Genomic DNA, 18914 nt, shown 5'->3' on the forward strand with positions numbered 1-18914 from the left:
ATACATTTCGTCATAGTTTTCGTTATCAAGAATCTATTTTTAGCTCGTCATCCTCTCGTCTTAGTCATGTAAAAAAGGTCGTTGACGAACATTTTTCGTCATAGTTTTCGTTGACGAAATGAACACTGTTTAAGAGCAAAACATTTATTTGATTCAAAATAACAGGCATACTGTCTTCAGGTTGCATGTCACTGAACTCCACTGCAGGCATCGCTCTGATCAAGCTGCACTAACTGGGATTGGCTTATGAGTAAGGGTCCTTTAAATGTCATGAACCTTTGTTGAACTTCCTCTCCCTCAGGTATGCAGACACTCTTATCCAACTGCGAGGCGAGGCTCTTGCCAAAGGCCAAGAGTTTCTCACCTGGAATGATGTTCAGAAATGCATCGACACTGTCAACGTTCAGGTCCATGAAGAGCACGAGCGTAAGACACTTTCTGCTTATGTTTTATGTAGAGATTGAACCCACAGGCCATACAGTATGACTGCAACTCCTTGTTGTTGTTTATTGGTTTTATGTTGTGTCTATATACATTTATGTTGCATGGTTGGAGGAACCTGTGACCCAAGATGTTCATTGCACTACTACACTGTAGCTGTGTATATGCCAATAACACCTTTGAACCTTTTGAACCTTTGACTAGCTTAAGATATAAAAGGACTTGTTCAGCCTGCAGCTGTTATTTTATGCAAGACAATTTTCTGATCATGTATTAACAGGGGGTCCGCGGGGTCTTAAAAAGTATTAAAAGTTAATAAATCAATTTAGCGAAAATGAAGGTTATTAAAAGTATTAAATGTCATTTTCCAAGGTATTACACTTTGTAGCTTGTTTTCAATAAGTATATAAATGGTCCAAAGAGGTTGTATTCTACGATGTGCCCGAATGTTGCATCTGGGCGACTGGCTGCGAGGGAGTGCTGTCGTCTTTCAACCAGAAGGTTGTGGGTTCAATCCCAGCCCATGCACTCAACATGTTGATGTATCCTTGGGCAAGATACTTAACCCTGAGTTGCTCCCGATGGCCAACGGTGTGTGAACGTGTGTGAATGTTAGGTCCTAGAGTACACTGCTCTCTATGAATGGGTGAATGACATGTAGTATGTAAAGCGCTTTGAAGGGTCTTAAAGACTGGATAAAGCGCTATATAAGTACAGTCCATTTACCATTGCGTAGCTGTGTAGTGTGATTCTGTCGTTTATTTATGGCATCCCGTTGGATTGGACGTCATCTGAACAGGACATCGAACGCTCACTGCTTGATAGCGTCCGAAAGTCCGTTTACGCCGGTTGTTAAACAACATCGTTATGGGGAAATGCAAGTTTGCGTCCCAATGGTTGGAAGATAAGGAGGAAGGACAATCAATACTGTATATAGTCAATGTGAGGTAAAGTGTGTCGCCAAGGTAACCGGTTAAAAGTTGAAGTAGCGATGAGGTCTTAAAATGTATGGAAAGGGTCTTAAAAAAGGTCTTAAAAGGTTTTACATTTGACTTCAGGATTCCTGCATATACCCTGATCAATCAGTTGTTTCCTTCGACTTCCAGGTGTCATAGCTATAGCTGAGATCAATGAAGCTCTTAACTCCGGTGATCATCAGCAGACGCTTGCAGCCCTGCTCCTCCCTACAGCCAAGTTAACAGGAGTGAATCCAGCCACAGCCAGACACTACCACGATGTCCTACAACATACCAAACAACTCCTCTGCCAGGTAATGAGACTTGAAATTGAGTTAACATATAATGTTTTTATGTGAAAATTCTTTTCTTTTACACTATTTCCTGCCTCTCAGGTCCTTAAAGTGCAACACAAAGAAACGAATGGCTGGATTAACCAGTGTAGTCACCGCATGTCAATTCATCTCAATGTAAAAACGACTTTTATTGAATTTTCACGGAACTTTCTCATCCTGTAATTTAAGACTGAAAATAAAAGAGTCTAATTTTTTGAAAATAATTTGTTTTTATATACATTTAATGATGACCACAGCAAATTGTTATTCCAATGTTTCTGTCTCATCAAGCCAACAGTTTCCCAATGATAGTATGATTCAGAGTCTAAATCTTCCCTTCTTGATCCTTATATTTTAAAATCATCTTCACAAAGGATGTTGCTGTTTTGTGTCGAACAGAGACTGCGTTATCACCCTGTTGAATCCACAGACTTCAGTTTTTACATTCCTGTTTGTCGGGCTTGAGCTTCCCTGCTGATTCTCAACAATGGTCCATTATGGAGAAGCTGTTTCTGTGCACAAACATCCAGTCTCACGTCATAGAAGTAGGCCTCTTTTGTATCCCGCGGAGAGAAACAAATTGTAGTTCTGAGGCAGCCATCTTGGAAAGGAGCATACACAGGAAGGGATCCAGACAGCTGTGGAAGCAGCAGAGACACACCGCTACTCTGTAATATCCATACAGTCTGTCGTCCCCACTGGTAAACAGACGGATGTAGTGGGCGATATGCAGGATGCCGCTTGGCAAGAAACACACCACAAAGATGATGAAAACCAGAGTGCTGACTCTGATAAACGGTTTCCAGTCGCAACAGGATTGTCCAAGATGGTATACCACTGCTACATGCGAATAGATACAAATCAGGAATGGCACTATGAAGCCCAGGCATACCAGCATCATCCTGTATGGCACCAATGGGGAATGGGATTCATCGTCTAGGGGCAGGACATCATGGCAGGTGGTGATTCCCAGGTGGGTGAGCTGGTAGCTCTGCCTGACCAGGAGCTCAGGCACAATAGCCACACCGTACAGGAACCAGACCACCAAGCAGGACCACACTGCCAGCGTAGACTTAGCCAGCCTTCTGTACAGGAACGGCCTGACCACAGCCAGGTAGCGCTTTACACTGATGCATGCTATAGTTTGGGCTGAACTGTAAACATTGCCATAAAACAAGGCTGTGATGAGCCGGCAGGAGATTTCCCCAAATATCCAATTGTTCCCGTTGAAGTGGTAATGAACACGCAGCGCCAGGGAGAGCAGCAGCAGCAGGTCGGACAGAGCCAGGTTCAGGTAAAGAACTATGGTGGAGAAAGGCTTTGCTTTGAGTCTGAGGAAGGCCAGGATGTAGGCGTTGGAGGGGATGCCCACCAGCATGGCCAGGATGTATGACGAGGGGATGACCCTGGTGCTGAGGACCCCCGTGGTGTAGGCTGTCACTGCGTCCTCCGGGCTCACCTGCAGCCGGGGGCCTGAGCTGGGGTAGAGCAGCAACCTGGTGACATTCGGTTTGTACAGCACTGCCTTAAAGGTTTTCGGTATCGCAACACCGGTTTCATTCAATACATTCCTGGCTTTGTTTCCTAGAAATGGGTACACAAAAGACAACGTCTATCAATCAACAACTTTATTAATCCTGCAAGGGGGAATTGGTTATGAGCAGCTTATGTCATGTACACAGGCAGGAACATACGGGAAGAAAGCACACATGGCTTTAAAGCAACTTCCATTTAGAATAAAAGTACATTTTAAATCCACATTAAAACAGGATGTGTATAGTTCATTCTGCTGTCTGGAGACTTTTTAGTTATATCTCTTGTTTTATGCAAAAAAAAGAACATTTCTAAAATAATGTTATTAAATATCTTTTAAACAATGTTTTAACTTCTGTATTGTATATGCAGCTTTACTCAAATAGCTTTGTCCCTTAGATTTGTGATCCCTTAACAAGTTAGAAAATTAAAAACTACCGTGAAAAGTCTAAAGTACAAGTATTTAATTATGAGACACTTATCCTTTTGATAAACTCTCATAAATAGTATATTAATAAACGTACCTTCATGCTGAATGGTCTGCACTGCCAGCAAACAAACGAGTAGTCCTGTTACAAGATGTGCCATGTCCCTCTGCAGTCTCTATCCCAGAGTTGAAACGTTGTCTTCAGCCCTCTTGGTGTTGCTTCTGTTCAGTAAGAGCTCTCCATCGGTGAAATTTGCTGTTTTGCATTTCTGTACTGAAAAGTAGAACTGATAACGATCTGTGCTCAAGCCTCGCTTCCCGTGAGTGTACTGTATGTGGGGCGCTCTTCTGTTTGTACGCTGCAGTGAGCATGTTTCCTGTCCAGACTCGAACATGAATTCTCTGCTGCTTACGTCAGTCACTGCCCCTCTGACTCACTGAGGAGGGAGGACCCCGCTTAATGGTTAATTCACAGCTGTGATCCAGAACAAATCCCCCTGATTATGTGATGAGTATTTTGTTGTGAGTATTTTGTTGTGGTTTACGTTTTGATGTGGTTTTGCAGTCATTGAACGGTGAATGTAGTGTCAGCTTTGTTAGGAAATTCACAATAGATGTTTTCCATTGCTAGTTTTCTAAGATACTATACTATTTCTAATATAATATTGACTTTGCTTCAAGATGTTGACCAGTCATTTCAATGAAAGTTAACTCATCTTTTTGTTGTCCTGGTTTGCTTCGTCCTTTTTGCTGGGCTCACGACACAAGCACATTCATCCTCTCTTTGAGCACATGATGCGTTGGTTTGGAAATGATTGACCGGATGCAGATCTAAAAAGAAATCTGCCTATACTGTGCTCAGTGTGTTTTAATGGGGACTTCCTTCCTGTGGTGAGAGATAAACCCCGGCCCCTACCAGAGTCTTCTAAAAGTAGCCTGAGAACAAGCACAGAAGTCAGGCTGAATAAACATGCTTTGTAGTTGTAATGACGTTCTCAGGCAGGGTCTGTTTTTTGTAGTTATGTTGGGACGAGGATATTTCTGAAGTGTAACTACAGTATTGTCAACACATGTTTTCCTTTTCCTCAGGCCTCCCCTCTGGACACAGGGGAAATGGTACCGTGTATTATTTGCCGTTGCTTTAATAGCACCAGCTTGTGTTCTGTTGGTTATCAGTGTTGCTTTGTAGTGCTACTGCTGTAGAGCAAAATCTCAACAATCCTAACTTGATGTTTTTGAATAATTCCATTTACTTTATTTCTAACATTGGATATCGAATGTTTTTGGTCTAATTAAACATATTTATAATTTGGTATCGGGTTAGTATTGTTTTTGCTTGCTATGCATTATCATCGTTTGTTTGTCTGATCAATCCATCCAAGAAAAAAAGAATAACCAGGAGTGACCTTGTGCTTCAATCTGATTGTAGAGCTCTGGAGATGAGTCTGCAGTGCTGTGGCTGGACCAAATCCAAGAGGCCATACACACAGCCAATCAGGATGAAGAGGAGGCTTTCACATGTATGTACCCAGAGTTTAAACTCACTCATCCATGTCTTAACTACCCAAACAAAAGTTTATTCAGACCCAACATGAGGAGGACATCGGGAACTAGATTCAGATCCTCACACAGCTCTGACACACTCATTAATGTTCTAAATTAATACGTAGCTCGTTTCAAATGTCTCTCTTGACCACATGCACTAACTACTAACTAATTTTCTTACTTACTTTTGTATATTTTTTTATATTTGTTGATCGTGTAGCAACACAAGTCTTTCAGAACTGCTCTTGCATATATCAGTTCAGCCTGATGGTCATCTAAACATGTTTGGCATTACTTTTGTCACACATCATTTAATGAAATTGGCCTCAAAGACTCTTTTCTTCTGCAAGTCTTTGTAATTATTTGTAAAGCATAATCAATTTGTCAAAACTAATGGAAGATATATCTGCACACTTCTTCCATATCCATTCTTTACGAGACTGTAACACTGACTGAAAATAGTGGAATAGATACAATAAGCTGTATTTCTTATAGGCTTAGGGGTATTTCTTTCTCTTTAGTTACATACATAGTAGGGATGTAACGATACCAAAAACTCACGGTACGATAATATCGCGATTTTAAAAAGTCCACGGTACGATAATATCGCGATATTGGAAAATAAAGGAAAAAAATTTGAATTGTTTTTATTTAAAAAAATAAGATAAAATGCTTTATTAAATAATAAATCTGATTTGTACAGCATTTTAGTAGGATAGTAGTATTTTAAACTTTCAACAATATAATAATCAGACCCTGCAATAGAATAAATCAAGTTTCACTTTAGTTTTTCAAGTAACTCAACTCTAACTCACTCACCTCACTCACCTCACTCACCTCACTCACCTCACTCACCTCACTCACCTCACTCACCTCACTCACCTCACTCACCTCACTCACTCACTCACTCACTCACTCACTCACTCACTCACTCACTCACTCACTCATTCAGCATCATCAAGGTTATCTTTTAGGAATATGAGCATGTCCACATTTCCAGGTAGAAGCTGGGATGTTTGGGCGTTTACAATACCCCCTGCTGTGGAAAAAACTCTCTTGCTTGGTACCGATGTTGCTGACAGAGAGACATGCTTTGGCCGTGGGTGACAGCAGTGGGTCAAACTGTGCATTGTCTCTCCACCACTTCAAAAACAAAACAGTTTTTGTCAAGAAGGTGATTTTTTTTTTTTTTTAAATCGCGGTAGATTTTGTCAGTCTCACGACGGTATTGAGATATTTATTTACCGCGATATTCGATATATCGTTACATCCCTAATAGATAGTGTAGCATAGATGAGCAAATACTGCCATTATTGTGGGCACAATATTTAGATTTGTGTTACATGTTGAGGATAACCCCTTACTCCCTAGTTGTACTAAGTGGTCATTGTGCTGTTTCATATTAAACTCAATGATTGCTCCCTTGTTGTGATCTTGTTCATGTTGCTAGTGGCTGGAGCAGTGGCTGACATCAACAGGACCGTGGCCGAGGGGGACGCTCAGAAAACACTGCAGGCTCTGCAGGTTCCCAGTGCCGGACTGAGAGCGGTGCTCCCTGAATGTGCCGAGACATACCAGGCAGAACTGGCGGAAAGACAAACAAACTGTGATGATAAAGGTAATTATACTTACTGCATGAGTAATACATGTTGGGAAGCTTAGTGTTCAGGAAACTGATGCCTGAACAGTGGTTTCAATGTGACTGCACTGTGTCTAACTGAGCCCTTTCTGCTTTCCTCCAGGCAGCACTGAGAGTGTGTGGGTTAAACATCGCATCAACAACAGATATGACTACTACTACAACCTGGAGACCGGACAGGGCGCCTGGGAGGAGCCTGATGGGTTTCAACACCATGGTGGCCAGCTCGGTAAAGAGGAAATCCAGGTACCCTCTGCTCTAATGCATAGTTTCACTGCATTGTGTATTCCTATGGGCTGTTAACATCCTGATATCACATCATGGTATATATCACATTTTGTTTTAATGTTCATTTTCAGGATCCCTATTTATTTGATCAGATAGTAATCCCACTATAGAAGCTTTTTAATAATTGTTTGTTTTTGCGAGAAGGGGTGGTGGGATTAAATAAGTGTAAACTTCTTCCCACCCCTTTTGGGATGTGTAAATAATTTGTTTATTTATAATTTAGCATCAGTAATATTTTTGTATATCAATTTGACACTATTTGTTTGTTATTGTTTTACACATTCGAAATAAATCGAATCAAATCAAATCCTTATCAACATAAACAAATCTGTATTTTCCCCTTAGGGTGTTGTCAGCTCTTTGACTGCAGAATATAACAGGGAACAGTTATGGATGGCCAATGAATCCATGGTGACCCAGCTGCAGGCGAGGGTCAGAGGTTACCTGGCCAGGAGAAAGCACGCCCGGAGAATGGAGTATCTACGGCAGCAAGAGCCACACGTCGTCAAGTTGCAGGTACTGTATAGCTCCACTGTGAATATCTGATCTCTTATGCAGCTGTGTGTTCCTGCAGGACTCATGAGTCATAATGGGGATGTCCATACAAACCTGTTTAGAAACAGTCTACTGAGTGTATACAAATATTCTTTCAGCAGCACTTTAAAAAAAAGCAAATAAAAATCATAAATGATCAACCACCAAAATGTAATTATCCAAGCTGTGGTAACAACACTGATACAAAACACAACTTGTTATACGTGTATGTTTCCTTTGTTGCAGGCCTGCTGGAAAGGTCACAAACAGAGGAAAATGTACAAAGACAGGATGAATTTGCTCCAGAGAAATGTCTCTTCGGTTGTCAAGGTGATAAGTCTTTTCTTTTTCATAAATATTATTATTAAAAAGTATGCTTATTGAAAGACTAGACACCTCCATAGCTATGCACCCCTTCCCTGTAAATGAAAGCTTTATCTCCAGTCCCAAACTCAAATAACCATTGTAGCTGGGATTTGTAAACATTTCTTAAATGAGTACCTAACATAAATAACGTTGCTGCGATACCGAAGACCTGACATAAAACATTTTTTTTATAGATCCAATCTGTTGTGAAAATGTGGAAAGCCAAACGTAAATACAATCAGAGGCTGCAGTTCTTCAAAGATCATGTAAGTAACCAAACGTCGCTCCACGGGGTCTTTTGTGTTTTGAGTTCCAGTGTTTTGAAGACTCCCTGTTCTCCGTGTGTTTAGGAAAAAGAGATTGTGAAAATCCAGGCTTTTCTAAAGGCCAACAAAGCCAGAGACGACTACAGGACCCTAAGTGAGTCAGAAAGGCATTTTCATGAACACACATTGATATACTATCGATCTTGTGATGATATTAGCTGGGAATGTGTTTGAGCTATGTCCATATTCCACATTGATTTAAAGTGCTTTTCTGGTTTTAAATTATAGTTCCCTATTTTTCTTACATTTGTGTTTTTTCCTGTATCTCCTGGCTCATCATAGTTCATAGTTGATGGGGACATTTTAAACAATGAGATTACATTGTGTGTGTGAATGTTGAAAAGACCGCTGACTTTCTTGTGTGCCTAATCCTAGCTGGGGCCAAGGACCCTCCTCTGTCCGTGGTGCGTAAGTTTGTCCACTTGCTGGAGCAGAGCGCCCTGGACCTTCAGGAAGAGCAGGAAGTGACGCGGCTCAGAGAAGAGGTGGTCACCAATATTCGCTCCAATCAGCAAATGGAGAAAGACTTGAACTTGATGGACATAAAGATTGGACTGCTGGTGAAGAACAGGATCACTCTGCAGGTTCGCGAGCTTTGATTTCATGTGTACAAGAAATGCAACTGTGATATTTACGTTGAGGGCTCACAGTCCTATAAGAATGACTTGTTCTGTTCAGTTTGACTATTTAACCTTTTTTTTTTTTTTTTTTTTTTTTTAAAGGATGTTGTGTCCCATAATAAGAAAATGAAGAATAAGAAAAATAAAGCGAGTAAGGACGACTTGACTACAGGAGACAGACAAGGTATCAAGGGACTAAACAAAGGCAAAAGAAAGAAACTGGAAGCCTACCAACATCTCTTTTACCTGCTGCAGGTGATACAATATGATGTCTTTAACTACAGCTTGCATCTGCTGAACTTCGGTTGAATGAAAGGTCCACGTTCAGTTGCAGACACTTAATGTTAATCTTTTTGTTCCCTCCCCTTTAGACCAATCCACACTACCTGGCCAAGCTGATCTTTCAGATGCCCCAAAACAAGTCGACCAAGTTTATGGACACGGTGGTCTTCACCTTGTACAACTACGCCTCCAACCAGAGAGAAGAATACCTACTGCTCAAACTCTTCAAGACGGCTCTGGAGGAGGAAATCAAGTGAGTACTGCAGCTTTAATCATTGCCATAATCTCAAGCCATTATTATACACAGGGTTCTTACGGTCATGACAAACCTGGAAAAGTTATGGAAAACAATATTTTTTCCAAAGTTTTGGAAAAGTCATGGAAATGTAACTATAATGATAATAAATACTGTATCGTATAGTAATGAAACGTAAAATGGCATTTACATGTCGAGGTATTTTGCTTGTGATAGATGTTAGTTGCTTTAGTGTATAGAAGCTAGTAAGCCTACTATTTGATTTGTTTTAGATAGGCACAACATGTTTCATATGCAGACCTTATTTTCCTGTTCCATGTTCAAATAAACCATTTTCAGTGGTACCGCTGAGAAAGAGTAATGTTTTTGGTCATGGAAAATGAGGTAAAGGTCATTGAAAATCATTGGAAATCATTGGTTAAAAAGTGTATGAACCCTGTGTACAGTAATGGTATTGTTTTTCAAAGGTAGTACAAATGCAAAAGTGCCTAAACAATCCTTACAATAGTTGGAAATTCCAAAAGCACTTTTTTTTTTTATTGTTGTTTGGCAAATCGTACTGATCAGCTGTTCTCAATGTGTCTCAGTTCTAAGGTGGACCAGATCCAGGACATAGTGACGGGGAACCCGACAGTCATCAAGATGGTGGTGAGCTTCAACAGAGGCGCGCGCGGCCACAACACACTGAGGCAGCTGCTGGCTCCCGTGGTCAAAGACATCATCGACGACAAGAGTTTAGGCATCAACACCAACCCAGTAGACGTGTACAAAGCCTGGGTCAACCAGCTGGAGACAGCCACCGGAGAGGCCAGGTAGTGAAGAGGCATTAGAGGGGTTGTCTGTTGGAATGATTACAGCTTTAATACATATGGTTGTTTGATGGATATAATGTGCCCAGTGGACAGTTATGTTGAATTTTGCTGCATAACTACATTCAGGACTGTTCTTGTCGAGCCTGAGTGTAGTTAGTTATGCATGTTATATCCCAAAGAAAGGAGTTAGGGTATACTACAATTGAATATGTGTGTGATATTAACATAACAATATTAATATCATATGAATAAAAAACACCTCTAAAATAATTTCTCTTACTTTCTATTGTGTTCACTTTTGTAGAGTTATGGTTACAGCCTTCCTATACCTCTCTACACTCATATTCTCAGGGAAATTAATTTGCCAAAAAAAGAGCCAATAGTTCAAGTGAATGAGACTGATTGCATCATGATTTTTTGTCCTTTAAGTTTGCTAAAGTTATCTTGAAAATATCTTGATTGTGAATTTATTTTGGAGACTATTATAATGTAGTGAATATCTGATATTGTGACATCCCTACTCGCTGCTAATGTCGAACAAAACAATTATTGAGGTCATTTGTTTGAACCATACTGATACCAGGTCAGGAAATGAATGTCCTATCCTCACAGTTGATGTTATCTTTTAGAAAATGATTATACATGATGATACAGTGATTCATACACTGTGAAAACAATAGTATGCATGAATGATTCTTACACTTGCTGACTGTTGTTTTTGTCTTTCAGCAAGCTCCCCTATGAAGTGACTCCCGAGCAGGCCATGTCCCATGAGGAGGTCCGCAGCAGGCTGGAGGCCTCCGGTCTGGCGCTACGCACGGCTACAGATAAGGTCTTGAACTCCATTGTGTCTTCACTGGATAATATCCCGTAAGTTTGAGGACCTGCTTCGTGTCAAAGTCCACTTATCATCTGTTTTCTCTGTGACAGTACTGCTCGTCAATGCCTGCATGTTGGTCAGCATGATTTGGTTGACTCTTGTGGTTCATTACTCAAACCTCATTGTTAGAAAGACTAAAACAGGTGTTTTTTCTTTTTACATTTCTCTTTAAAACTCTTATTTAAGAGTTAATCCAAGACTTGATAGCATAGCTGTTCTTTCTGTTATACAAACTAATACATAGTTACACAATGCACCCCATGACAGTGTAATCTGCTCTGAGACCATTCAGCCTCAGTGATGTTCTAACAGGAAATACCTCAGTCAAGGGCTGTGCTTTCTTGCTGTTGGATTTGTTTACATAAACATTTCAAATGTTTATGTTGTGAAATGTATTAGAAGGACACAGAGAACCGATTTCTCTCTGTACAGAATTCTTTACATTTATTCATTACCTTGCATTGTTATAATTTTGTAATATTTGCCTAACATTTTTATCCTTTTTTACATATATTTTTTCGATTTTCCCAGAGCATTCATCTCTAGTTTGTTACAATATTATTCAAGCAGTGTGACCAAAGCACGTCTACGAAGGATATGATTATGCTTAGGCACGTCATTTTCAGCTCATTCTGGTTGTTAGGGTATTTGGTCCATGTGAAGAAATGGTCATTACTAGATCATCTATGGAGCAGTGATTATTAGGTCATTTTTTAAAACTCAAACGCATAAGTTCTTCAATGGAAATATTACTAAACAACACAATTCATAATCTGTATATACCATGTGAAGGTGATATTATATATGTATGTGGACATATACAGAGCTGAAGAAATCCCTCAATGTCTGTGACCTAAGTGTCATTGTTCCACTTAGGTCCTCCATGTTCTTTGTCATGATCTCACCATATCATTTATCCTACAGTACGTTGGTGCATGTGGTTTTGTGTTTGATGTCCCATCAATGCTTTCTGTTTTGCATGTAGTTATGGCATGAGATACATAGCAAAGGTTCTGAAGAACAGCCTCCATGAAAGGTTTCCCGATGCCTCAGAGGATGAGCTGCTGAAGGTAGAAGCCCTTGAATGTGTACATATATATTTCTGTCATTCTTATGTTATGATTCTTCTCACAGTTCTCTCTGCACACGTTTCATTGCGAGCATGCCGAGGTCAGATAAACATTACAAACTATTTTCATGATGCATTATTTTCTTGTGGTGACAGATTATAGGGAACCTGCTGTACTACCGCTACATGAACCCAGCCATCGTGGCCCCCGACGGTTTCGACATCATCGACATGTCAGCAGGAGGGCAGCTTCACGTGGACCAGCGGCGCAACCTGGGATCTGTGGCCAAGATGCTGCAGCACTCTGCTGCTAATAAGCTGTTTGAGGGAGAGAACGCACATATGACCCCAATGAACAACTACATATCCCAGACATACGAGAAGTTTAGGTAAGCAAAATCAATTACAATAGTTGTGAACATGTAGCGGTGTAGTGCTACATATGTTCTGAAGAAGTCTTTGAAATGCCTTTTTAAAATATTTGTATCTCAGGGCAATATTGAGCCAAGTCTTGCATTAATAATATACAGCCTGCCATTTGTTGAAAAAACAACATAAGTAGACAAAATCACAAGAGAATTCCAACACTAAAAAATAAACTAAGGTCTTATCATGAACATGTTTAACTCGTAAGCTCAGGGACAGTTAAAGTTGACTTTGTGAAAGTAGAGATAATTAAAACAAGAAGCTATAATCTGCTGAACCAGCTATCGTGAGACCTTCAGACAGATTTGGACAAACTCACGAATAAGGACGGCTGAGCCAGTGTGGCCGGTAAAGTGGTTGACTCATCTTTACCGGAGATCCACATCAATGTTCGTCCATTTTCTGGAAACAAATCATGAGCAATTCACCCAACCTTAGAGAAGATCAGTATCTTGACTTGACCAGTTCACTTCATTTTGCCAATGGATGCCATTCTCTGAGTCACGATTTAAGGCTTATAGCGACTAATTCCTGATGTTCTTTTCTCTTTCAGGGTGTTCTTCCAGTCAGCCTGTGATGTCCCTGAACCTGAGGAGAAGTTTAATATTGATGAATACTCCGACATGGTGACTCTAAGCAAGCCAATCATCTACATCTCAATAGATGAGATCATCAACACGCACTCGGTAAATCCAAGCTTAATTACTTTAGACTAATAATAATCAAATATGAATCTTCTCGTCTGTAAATTAGGAAAGGCAAGTTTATTTATATAGCACTTTTCAGCACGCGGCAATTCAAAGTGCTTTACAAAACAAATTTAAAGACTTTTTAGGAATAAATACAGTAAAAACACATATAAGGACATTTTACAACAGGCATTAAAAAGCAAAGATAATCAAATAAACACAACGGGTATACAATACATGTTTAAATGGCACCCTGTAGTGCGAATACTGTATGAGCAGCTCAATTAAAAGCAGCGGCAAAGAGATATGTTTTCAGTCTCGATTTAAAAATAGTAAGAGTTTCTGCAAAAATGACATGTTTGTACCGATACTACAGTCACTTAGCAATTACCGTAATTTTCGGACTATAAGCCGTGCCTTTTTCCCTATTTTTCGACGCTGCGGTTTATATAACGGTGCGGCTATCTATGGATGGATTTTTACAGCTAACGGCCAACACTTTTAACTCTATGGGCTCTATGGCCGGTCCGCGGACCCCCACCTTTAAGCGGCGGGTTCCAGCAGGAAAAGCTGGAGGCCGGAAAAGAGTGAGACAGGTAGCGCGCAAAAGTAAAAGTGGAACCGAGAGTGGTATGTCGCTGCTGCGGCTTATAGTCAGAAAATTACGGTAGTCTAATGTATTTAGACTGGTTTAATTCAATCTTACTTGTAGCAGTCAAACACACCATATTACCTTTTTTCCTGTGCTAGTACTCCGGGTACTAGCAGTATTAATGCTAATACTAGCAGTCAATTAGGAATTCAGTGTTCTTCCTTAAAGTCTAGGAGTCATTGAATCAACCTCTCATACAAATCAGAAAAGTCCAAATCCATCCAGACTCAACATGTTATTTCAGGACTCAGTCGATGTACAGTTCCCATCCTGCGTGAATCCCACTCATTGTGACTGTGTGTTTCCGCCTTGTTTCGTCACCTCTTGGCCCCTCTTTTCCTTCTTTATCTTAGAGCCACTTTCTTTCCTAACACCGTCATCCTGTTTCCATTCTTTAAACTTCCAGACCTCTTCCTTTTGAAAGGGTTGTGGAAATGTCATGAGGAGGTGAAAGCCCTCTGTGTCCTTTTGGTCATCAGTTTCAATCTGCACATATTGACACAATTACTAACAATGGAGCAGACGTACATGTTGGCCTTAGTAGATGCTCTGTCAGCCTTTATTTGATACACAATCATTTCATAACTTCCTCACTGGTATCTTTATGTGAAGAAAAACTAAGGGATGTGTCCACAACACAAAAGATAGGCTATAAAACAATGAAATGCAGGAAATCTCCATATATAATGGGCTAAAAACATTTTTGTGTTGAGAAAACATATCCAATGCCAAAATGTGTTGCCAAGAATTCCAGATTTGTGTCCAGGACTTGTTCTTGTTGGTAATTAGGATCCTCACTAGCACTAGCATGAGCATTGGTTATTCTTCCTGGGGTCCGCACACAGTCAAACATACATAAAACACAACTAATCATTTCATGCAATTTAGAATTCAGTATGAAGTGGACAGCAAAAGTTATCATCCTATTAAACCATCATTGCACCAAACATATATAGAACAATCAGTTACCCACAGACACAGTTCAATTTATAATACGGAGATATTTTCCTGTATATAATGGACCGGCAATGAATTCCAGATGACCATGGCTCTGGATATGACAGTTTTCTGTTTCATATTTATTTGACCAATCACATCTGATTTTGTTCAGCTGCTTTTGGAACATCTGGAGGCCATCTCTCCGGACCACAATGACTTGCTGCATGAGCTGCTGCAGGACCTGGGAGACGTCCCTGATGTGGAGACATTGCTCGGTACTGTCCAACAGTTACATTTACACTGTGTGTGTGTGTGTGTGTGTGTGTGTGTGTGTGTGTGTGTGTGTGTGTGTGTGTGTGTGTGTGTGTGTGTGTGTGTGTGTGTGTGTGTGTGTGTGTGTGTGTGTGTGTGTGTGTGTGTGTGTGTGTGTGTGTGTGTGTGTGTGTGTGTGTGTGTGTGTGTGTGTGTGTGTGTGTGTGTGTGTGTGTGTGTGTGTGTGTGTGTGTGTGTGTGTGTGTGTGTGTGTGTGTGTGTGTGTGTGTGCATCATTTGACATGCTGTGCTTCTCTGGTTGAGGTGAGGGAGCTGTAGACCAGAATGACGTGAACAGAGAGAGCGCTCTGAGCCAGATGGCCAAGACGGAGATCTCGCTCGCTCTAACCAGCAAGTTTGAGCTACTGGAAGGAGACGATAGAGACTTGAAGACGCTGATGACAAAGTAAGTGCATTCTGACAGGATGCCAAGACCAATGGCTCATGTAAAGCCTGTCACAGTTTCATGTTGCAGCCATCCTGCAGTATACTGTACAATCGCAATGTAGGTGCCTTGATCCATTTAGATAATAAAAACACATCTGAAACCCCTGACAAGCACTCAATATGGAGTTTGGCTGCTGTACTTAGCCACATGGAAACAAAGGGGTTATCACTCAATGTTTCTTTGTTTCCTTTCCTGCGCTTCCATCGTTTCCTGTCCAAAAAGGAAGGGGTTTGTTCTTCAGGCTTATCTTGACTGAACACATATATCCGTCTGCATCTGTTTCTTCCTCACCGTTTGGCATATAAACATTTTGAAGTTGCTAAATATTTGGTATTTCATAGATTTCATGTCTTTGTGTCCTAAATTGTTTGTCACTGTGTTCAGTGGTCGCTCAGAAGTTTTGCAACCGCTTGTAGGAATAACTCACGAAACACTGAAAAGAAAACAGCTCATATGGTTTTTCCAAATATAAAATGTACAGTATAGGACAGTAAAAATCTTTTTTGCAAATATTCCTGATCTTTATTGATAGATTTGTCTAACGTACATGTGTATGCATGTACCAAAAATAAATGATATCCATCTCCTCATGTTCTAACTGTCGAGCCAATGTCATTGCTAACCCATTAGCTTTTAAGGTTACTTGACGTGGCGACAAACATAAACACGTTGATGGAATTAAAGCAGTTGAGAAAAGTTTATAATTATTATGTGAGATTGAATGTTGATTGGCTTTGTATTTGAATTGCTTTTCTCCAAGTTTTTCTGAAAGTCATTGTCATTAGCATTTAGTTTTTCCATTTGTAGTTGATGTTAGGCTTTCAGTGATCATCCTATTCTGTGTGTATCAGGACCAAGAAGCTTGTAGTGGATGTGATTCGGATTCAGCATGGAGAGAACTTGCCTCAAATTCTTGAGACCCCGTCTTCTGCACTACAGGTTCTATTTTCTTCCATATATTTGCATCATATACTCAGCATCCATTTGGTGTCAAATGAACTGCTGAAGTTTTTTGGGGTCCTAACTTCTAATATACTTTTGCTCCTGAAGGAGTCGGAGCACACTAAGATCGTAGAGCGCAGAGCGGTCCAGGACGCTCAGACTCCAGAGGGTCTGAAGAGCAGCCCGGCGCTCCTGGAGGACAGCCAGCTGCCCCTGGAGCAGAAGAAGAGGAAGATCCTGAGAAGCCTCAGGAGCCTGGAGCAGGCGGGCCTTCTCACTGACGGCAACAAGTACCAGGACCTCGTCAACGAGATCTCCAAGGTACAGAGGCAGCTGCTCATTCACATAGGAAGAGAGATGCTTGGTGCTAAGTAACTAAGTACATTTACTCAGGTACAGTACTTAAGTACAATGTTGAGATACTTGTATTTCATTTCTACTGCACTACAATTCAGAGGTAAACCGTGTACTTTGTATCCACTACATTTATTCAATACCTTAAACTACTTTGCAGATTTGGATTAATGATGAAATATAATCAACACTTACACCTGAAATAAATTCACAAGCTACCCTGCCGTATACAAAGTCATTTAGATTGGCTATACCTTTATCAGCTGTGATAACATTTGAATGCATCAATAATTATAATCCAAAAATAGAATATATATTATTCTGCTACGGCAATTTGCATAATGAGTACTTTTACTTTTGGTATTATAAGTTTACTTGAATGCTTATACTTTTGTACTTTTACTGGAGTAACATGTTAAATGCAGGACTTTTACTTGTAACAAATGATTCCTACACTCTGGTACTACTTATTTTACTTAAGTACAATATCTGAGTACTTGTCCCGCCCTCCAATGCTAAACACATTGTTGGGTCTGCTCAGCTTCTGAAGTTGTGAAGTGTTACTAAAACCTGTGATTGACAGGACATTCGCTACCAAAGACGCTACAGACAGAGGAGGAAGGCGGAGCTGGTGAAGCTCCAGCAGACTCTGACAGCTCTCAACTCCAAGACAGCCTTCTACCAGGACCAGATGAACTATTATGATACTTACATCAAGACCTGCTTGGACAACCTTAACAGAAAGTAAGTGGTTCTTTTACTTCTTGCACTTTGTCAGGAGAAGTTTTTAGAAGTATTTATTTTCGCTGTGTAAATAATGTCGTGTGGATAGTTTGGTGGATTTCAAAATGTATTGTGTTTTGTTACTAATGCATTCCTGTGTTTTGTGTGAGCAGGAATGCACGCAGATCTATAAAACTGGACAGCAAAGGAGAAAATAAGGGCAGCAAGAAGTGGAAGCCCCAGTCTCTGAAGTACACTGGAGCAAAGCTTCATGAGAAGGGAGTCATCCTGGAGATAGAAGGACTTCAGACCAACCAGTGAGTTATCTGATCAGCCCAGTTATACAAAAGAGCTTGGTGTTTAATGTAACCTTTTTACCATGGCTCAGACTTTGTTACTTACAGTCACACAACTCTTAGTGAAGTTTCTAAATGTAGGATGTGGCATGTAGAGACGTTTTGATTACCGTGTTGATGAGCACATCTCTCCCCCAATCAACCAAAACCCTGTGTTTAACCTTTATAACATACTGTAAACATGTGTGTGGGTTTTATCCAAACAAGATTATGTAGTTTATACATACTTAAGAATCTGATTATTTTTGTCCAAGAAGAGGAAAGATGTCTGTTTAAAGTAATGAGACTTGTTTAAGAACTGGCTCCAGTTGCATGTTGTTTGTTCATAATCTTTATTGTTTTTCTGAGGAGAAATGTTAAACTGCATCATAGTTTATACATATTTTAATGAAATATACTGTATAAAAGGTAGGACTTAAATGTCATATTTAAGGCAGATCAAATGTATGCACGCTAATTTAAGCTGATTTGAGTCCTGTGGGAAAATTATTTTGTATAATAAAATAGCGTGGTTTTTTGTTGTGTTCTTTGTTATTAATCTGTCTATTGCCTCTCTCCTTTCAGGTTCAAAAATGTCATGTTTGAAATTTCGCCCACTGAGGACGTTGGTGATTTTGAAGTCAAGGCCAAATTAATGGGAGTTGAGATGGAAAAAGTCCAGCTTCATTTCCAGGTAAACATTTTATTCTTGCGTCAGGATTCCCTGGAACAAAGCAGCTCACCAGTCAGCATTAAGCCTTGATGACAGACACTTAAACTCCATT

The 18914-nt window shown here is 40.2% G+C and overlaps 2 protein-coding genes across 3 annotated transcripts in view; one reads left to right on the forward strand and one right to left on the reverse strand.

Moving 5' to 3' along the window:
• The window catches only part of iqgap2 (IQ motif containing GTPase activating protein 2), a 38920-nt gene that overhangs the window by 18887 nt on the left and 1119 nt on the right, over window positions 1-18914 (forward strand). The window contains exons 14-38 of one of the 2 annotated variants that reach the window (XM_079690145.1): window positions 302-426; window positions 1548-1711; window positions 4782-4808; window positions 5122-5212; window positions 6688-6855; window positions 6980-7122; window positions 7510-7680; window positions 7945-8028; window positions 8259-8330; window positions 8415-8484; window positions 8766-8974; window positions 9113-9265; window positions 9382-9545; window positions 10136-10360; window positions 11090-11230; window positions 12226-12310; window positions 12466-12698; window positions 13289-13421; window positions 15188-15290; window positions 15592-15733; window positions 16627-16714; window positions 16826-17038; window positions 17655-17815; window positions 17968-18111; window positions 18715-18823. In XM_079690145.1, coding sequence (XP_079546271.1) covers window positions 302-426; window positions 1548-1711; window positions 4782-4808; window positions 5122-5212; window positions 6688-6855; window positions 6980-7122; window positions 7510-7680; window positions 7945-8028; window positions 8259-8330; window positions 8415-8484; window positions 8766-8974; window positions 9113-9265; window positions 9382-9545; window positions 10136-10360; window positions 11090-11230; window positions 12226-12310; window positions 12466-12698; window positions 13289-13421; window positions 15188-15290; window positions 15592-15733; window positions 16627-16714; window positions 16826-17038; window positions 17655-17815; window positions 17968-18111; window positions 18715-18823 — 3418 coding nt within the window. The remainder of the gene's footprint in view (window positions 1-301; window positions 427-1547; window positions 1712-4781; window positions 4809-5121; window positions 5213-6687; window positions 6856-6979; window positions 7123-7509; window positions 7681-7944; window positions 8029-8258; window positions 8331-8414; window positions 8485-8765; window positions 8975-9112; window positions 9266-9381; window positions 9546-10135; window positions 10361-11089; window positions 11231-12225; window positions 12311-12465; window positions 12699-13288; window positions 13422-15187; window positions 15291-15591; window positions 15734-16626; window positions 16715-16825; window positions 17039-17654; window positions 17816-17967; window positions 18112-18714; window positions 18824-18914) is intronic. The other variant, XM_079690146.1, reaches the window with a different exon arrangement.
• f2rl2 (coagulation factor II (thrombin) receptor-like 2) lies at window positions 1863-4190 on the reverse strand. Its single transcript, XM_079690147.1, has 2 exons — window positions 3790-4190; window positions 1863-3316 (listed from the first exon to the last, which is right to left on the reverse strand). The coding sequence occupies exons 1-2, from the start codon at window positions 3851-3853 to the stop codon at window positions 2265-2267; spliced, it is 1116 nt and encodes a 371-aa protein (XP_079546273.1). The 5' UTR covers window positions 3854-4190; the 3' UTR covers window positions 1863-2264.

This window comes from Notothenia rossii (genome assembly GCF_949606895.1).
Source record: "Notothenia rossii genome assembly, chromosome: 6".
In the NCBI taxonomy this organism is placed as follows: Eukaryota; Metazoa; Chordata; class Actinopteri; order Perciformes; family Nototheniidae; genus Notothenia; species Notothenia rossii.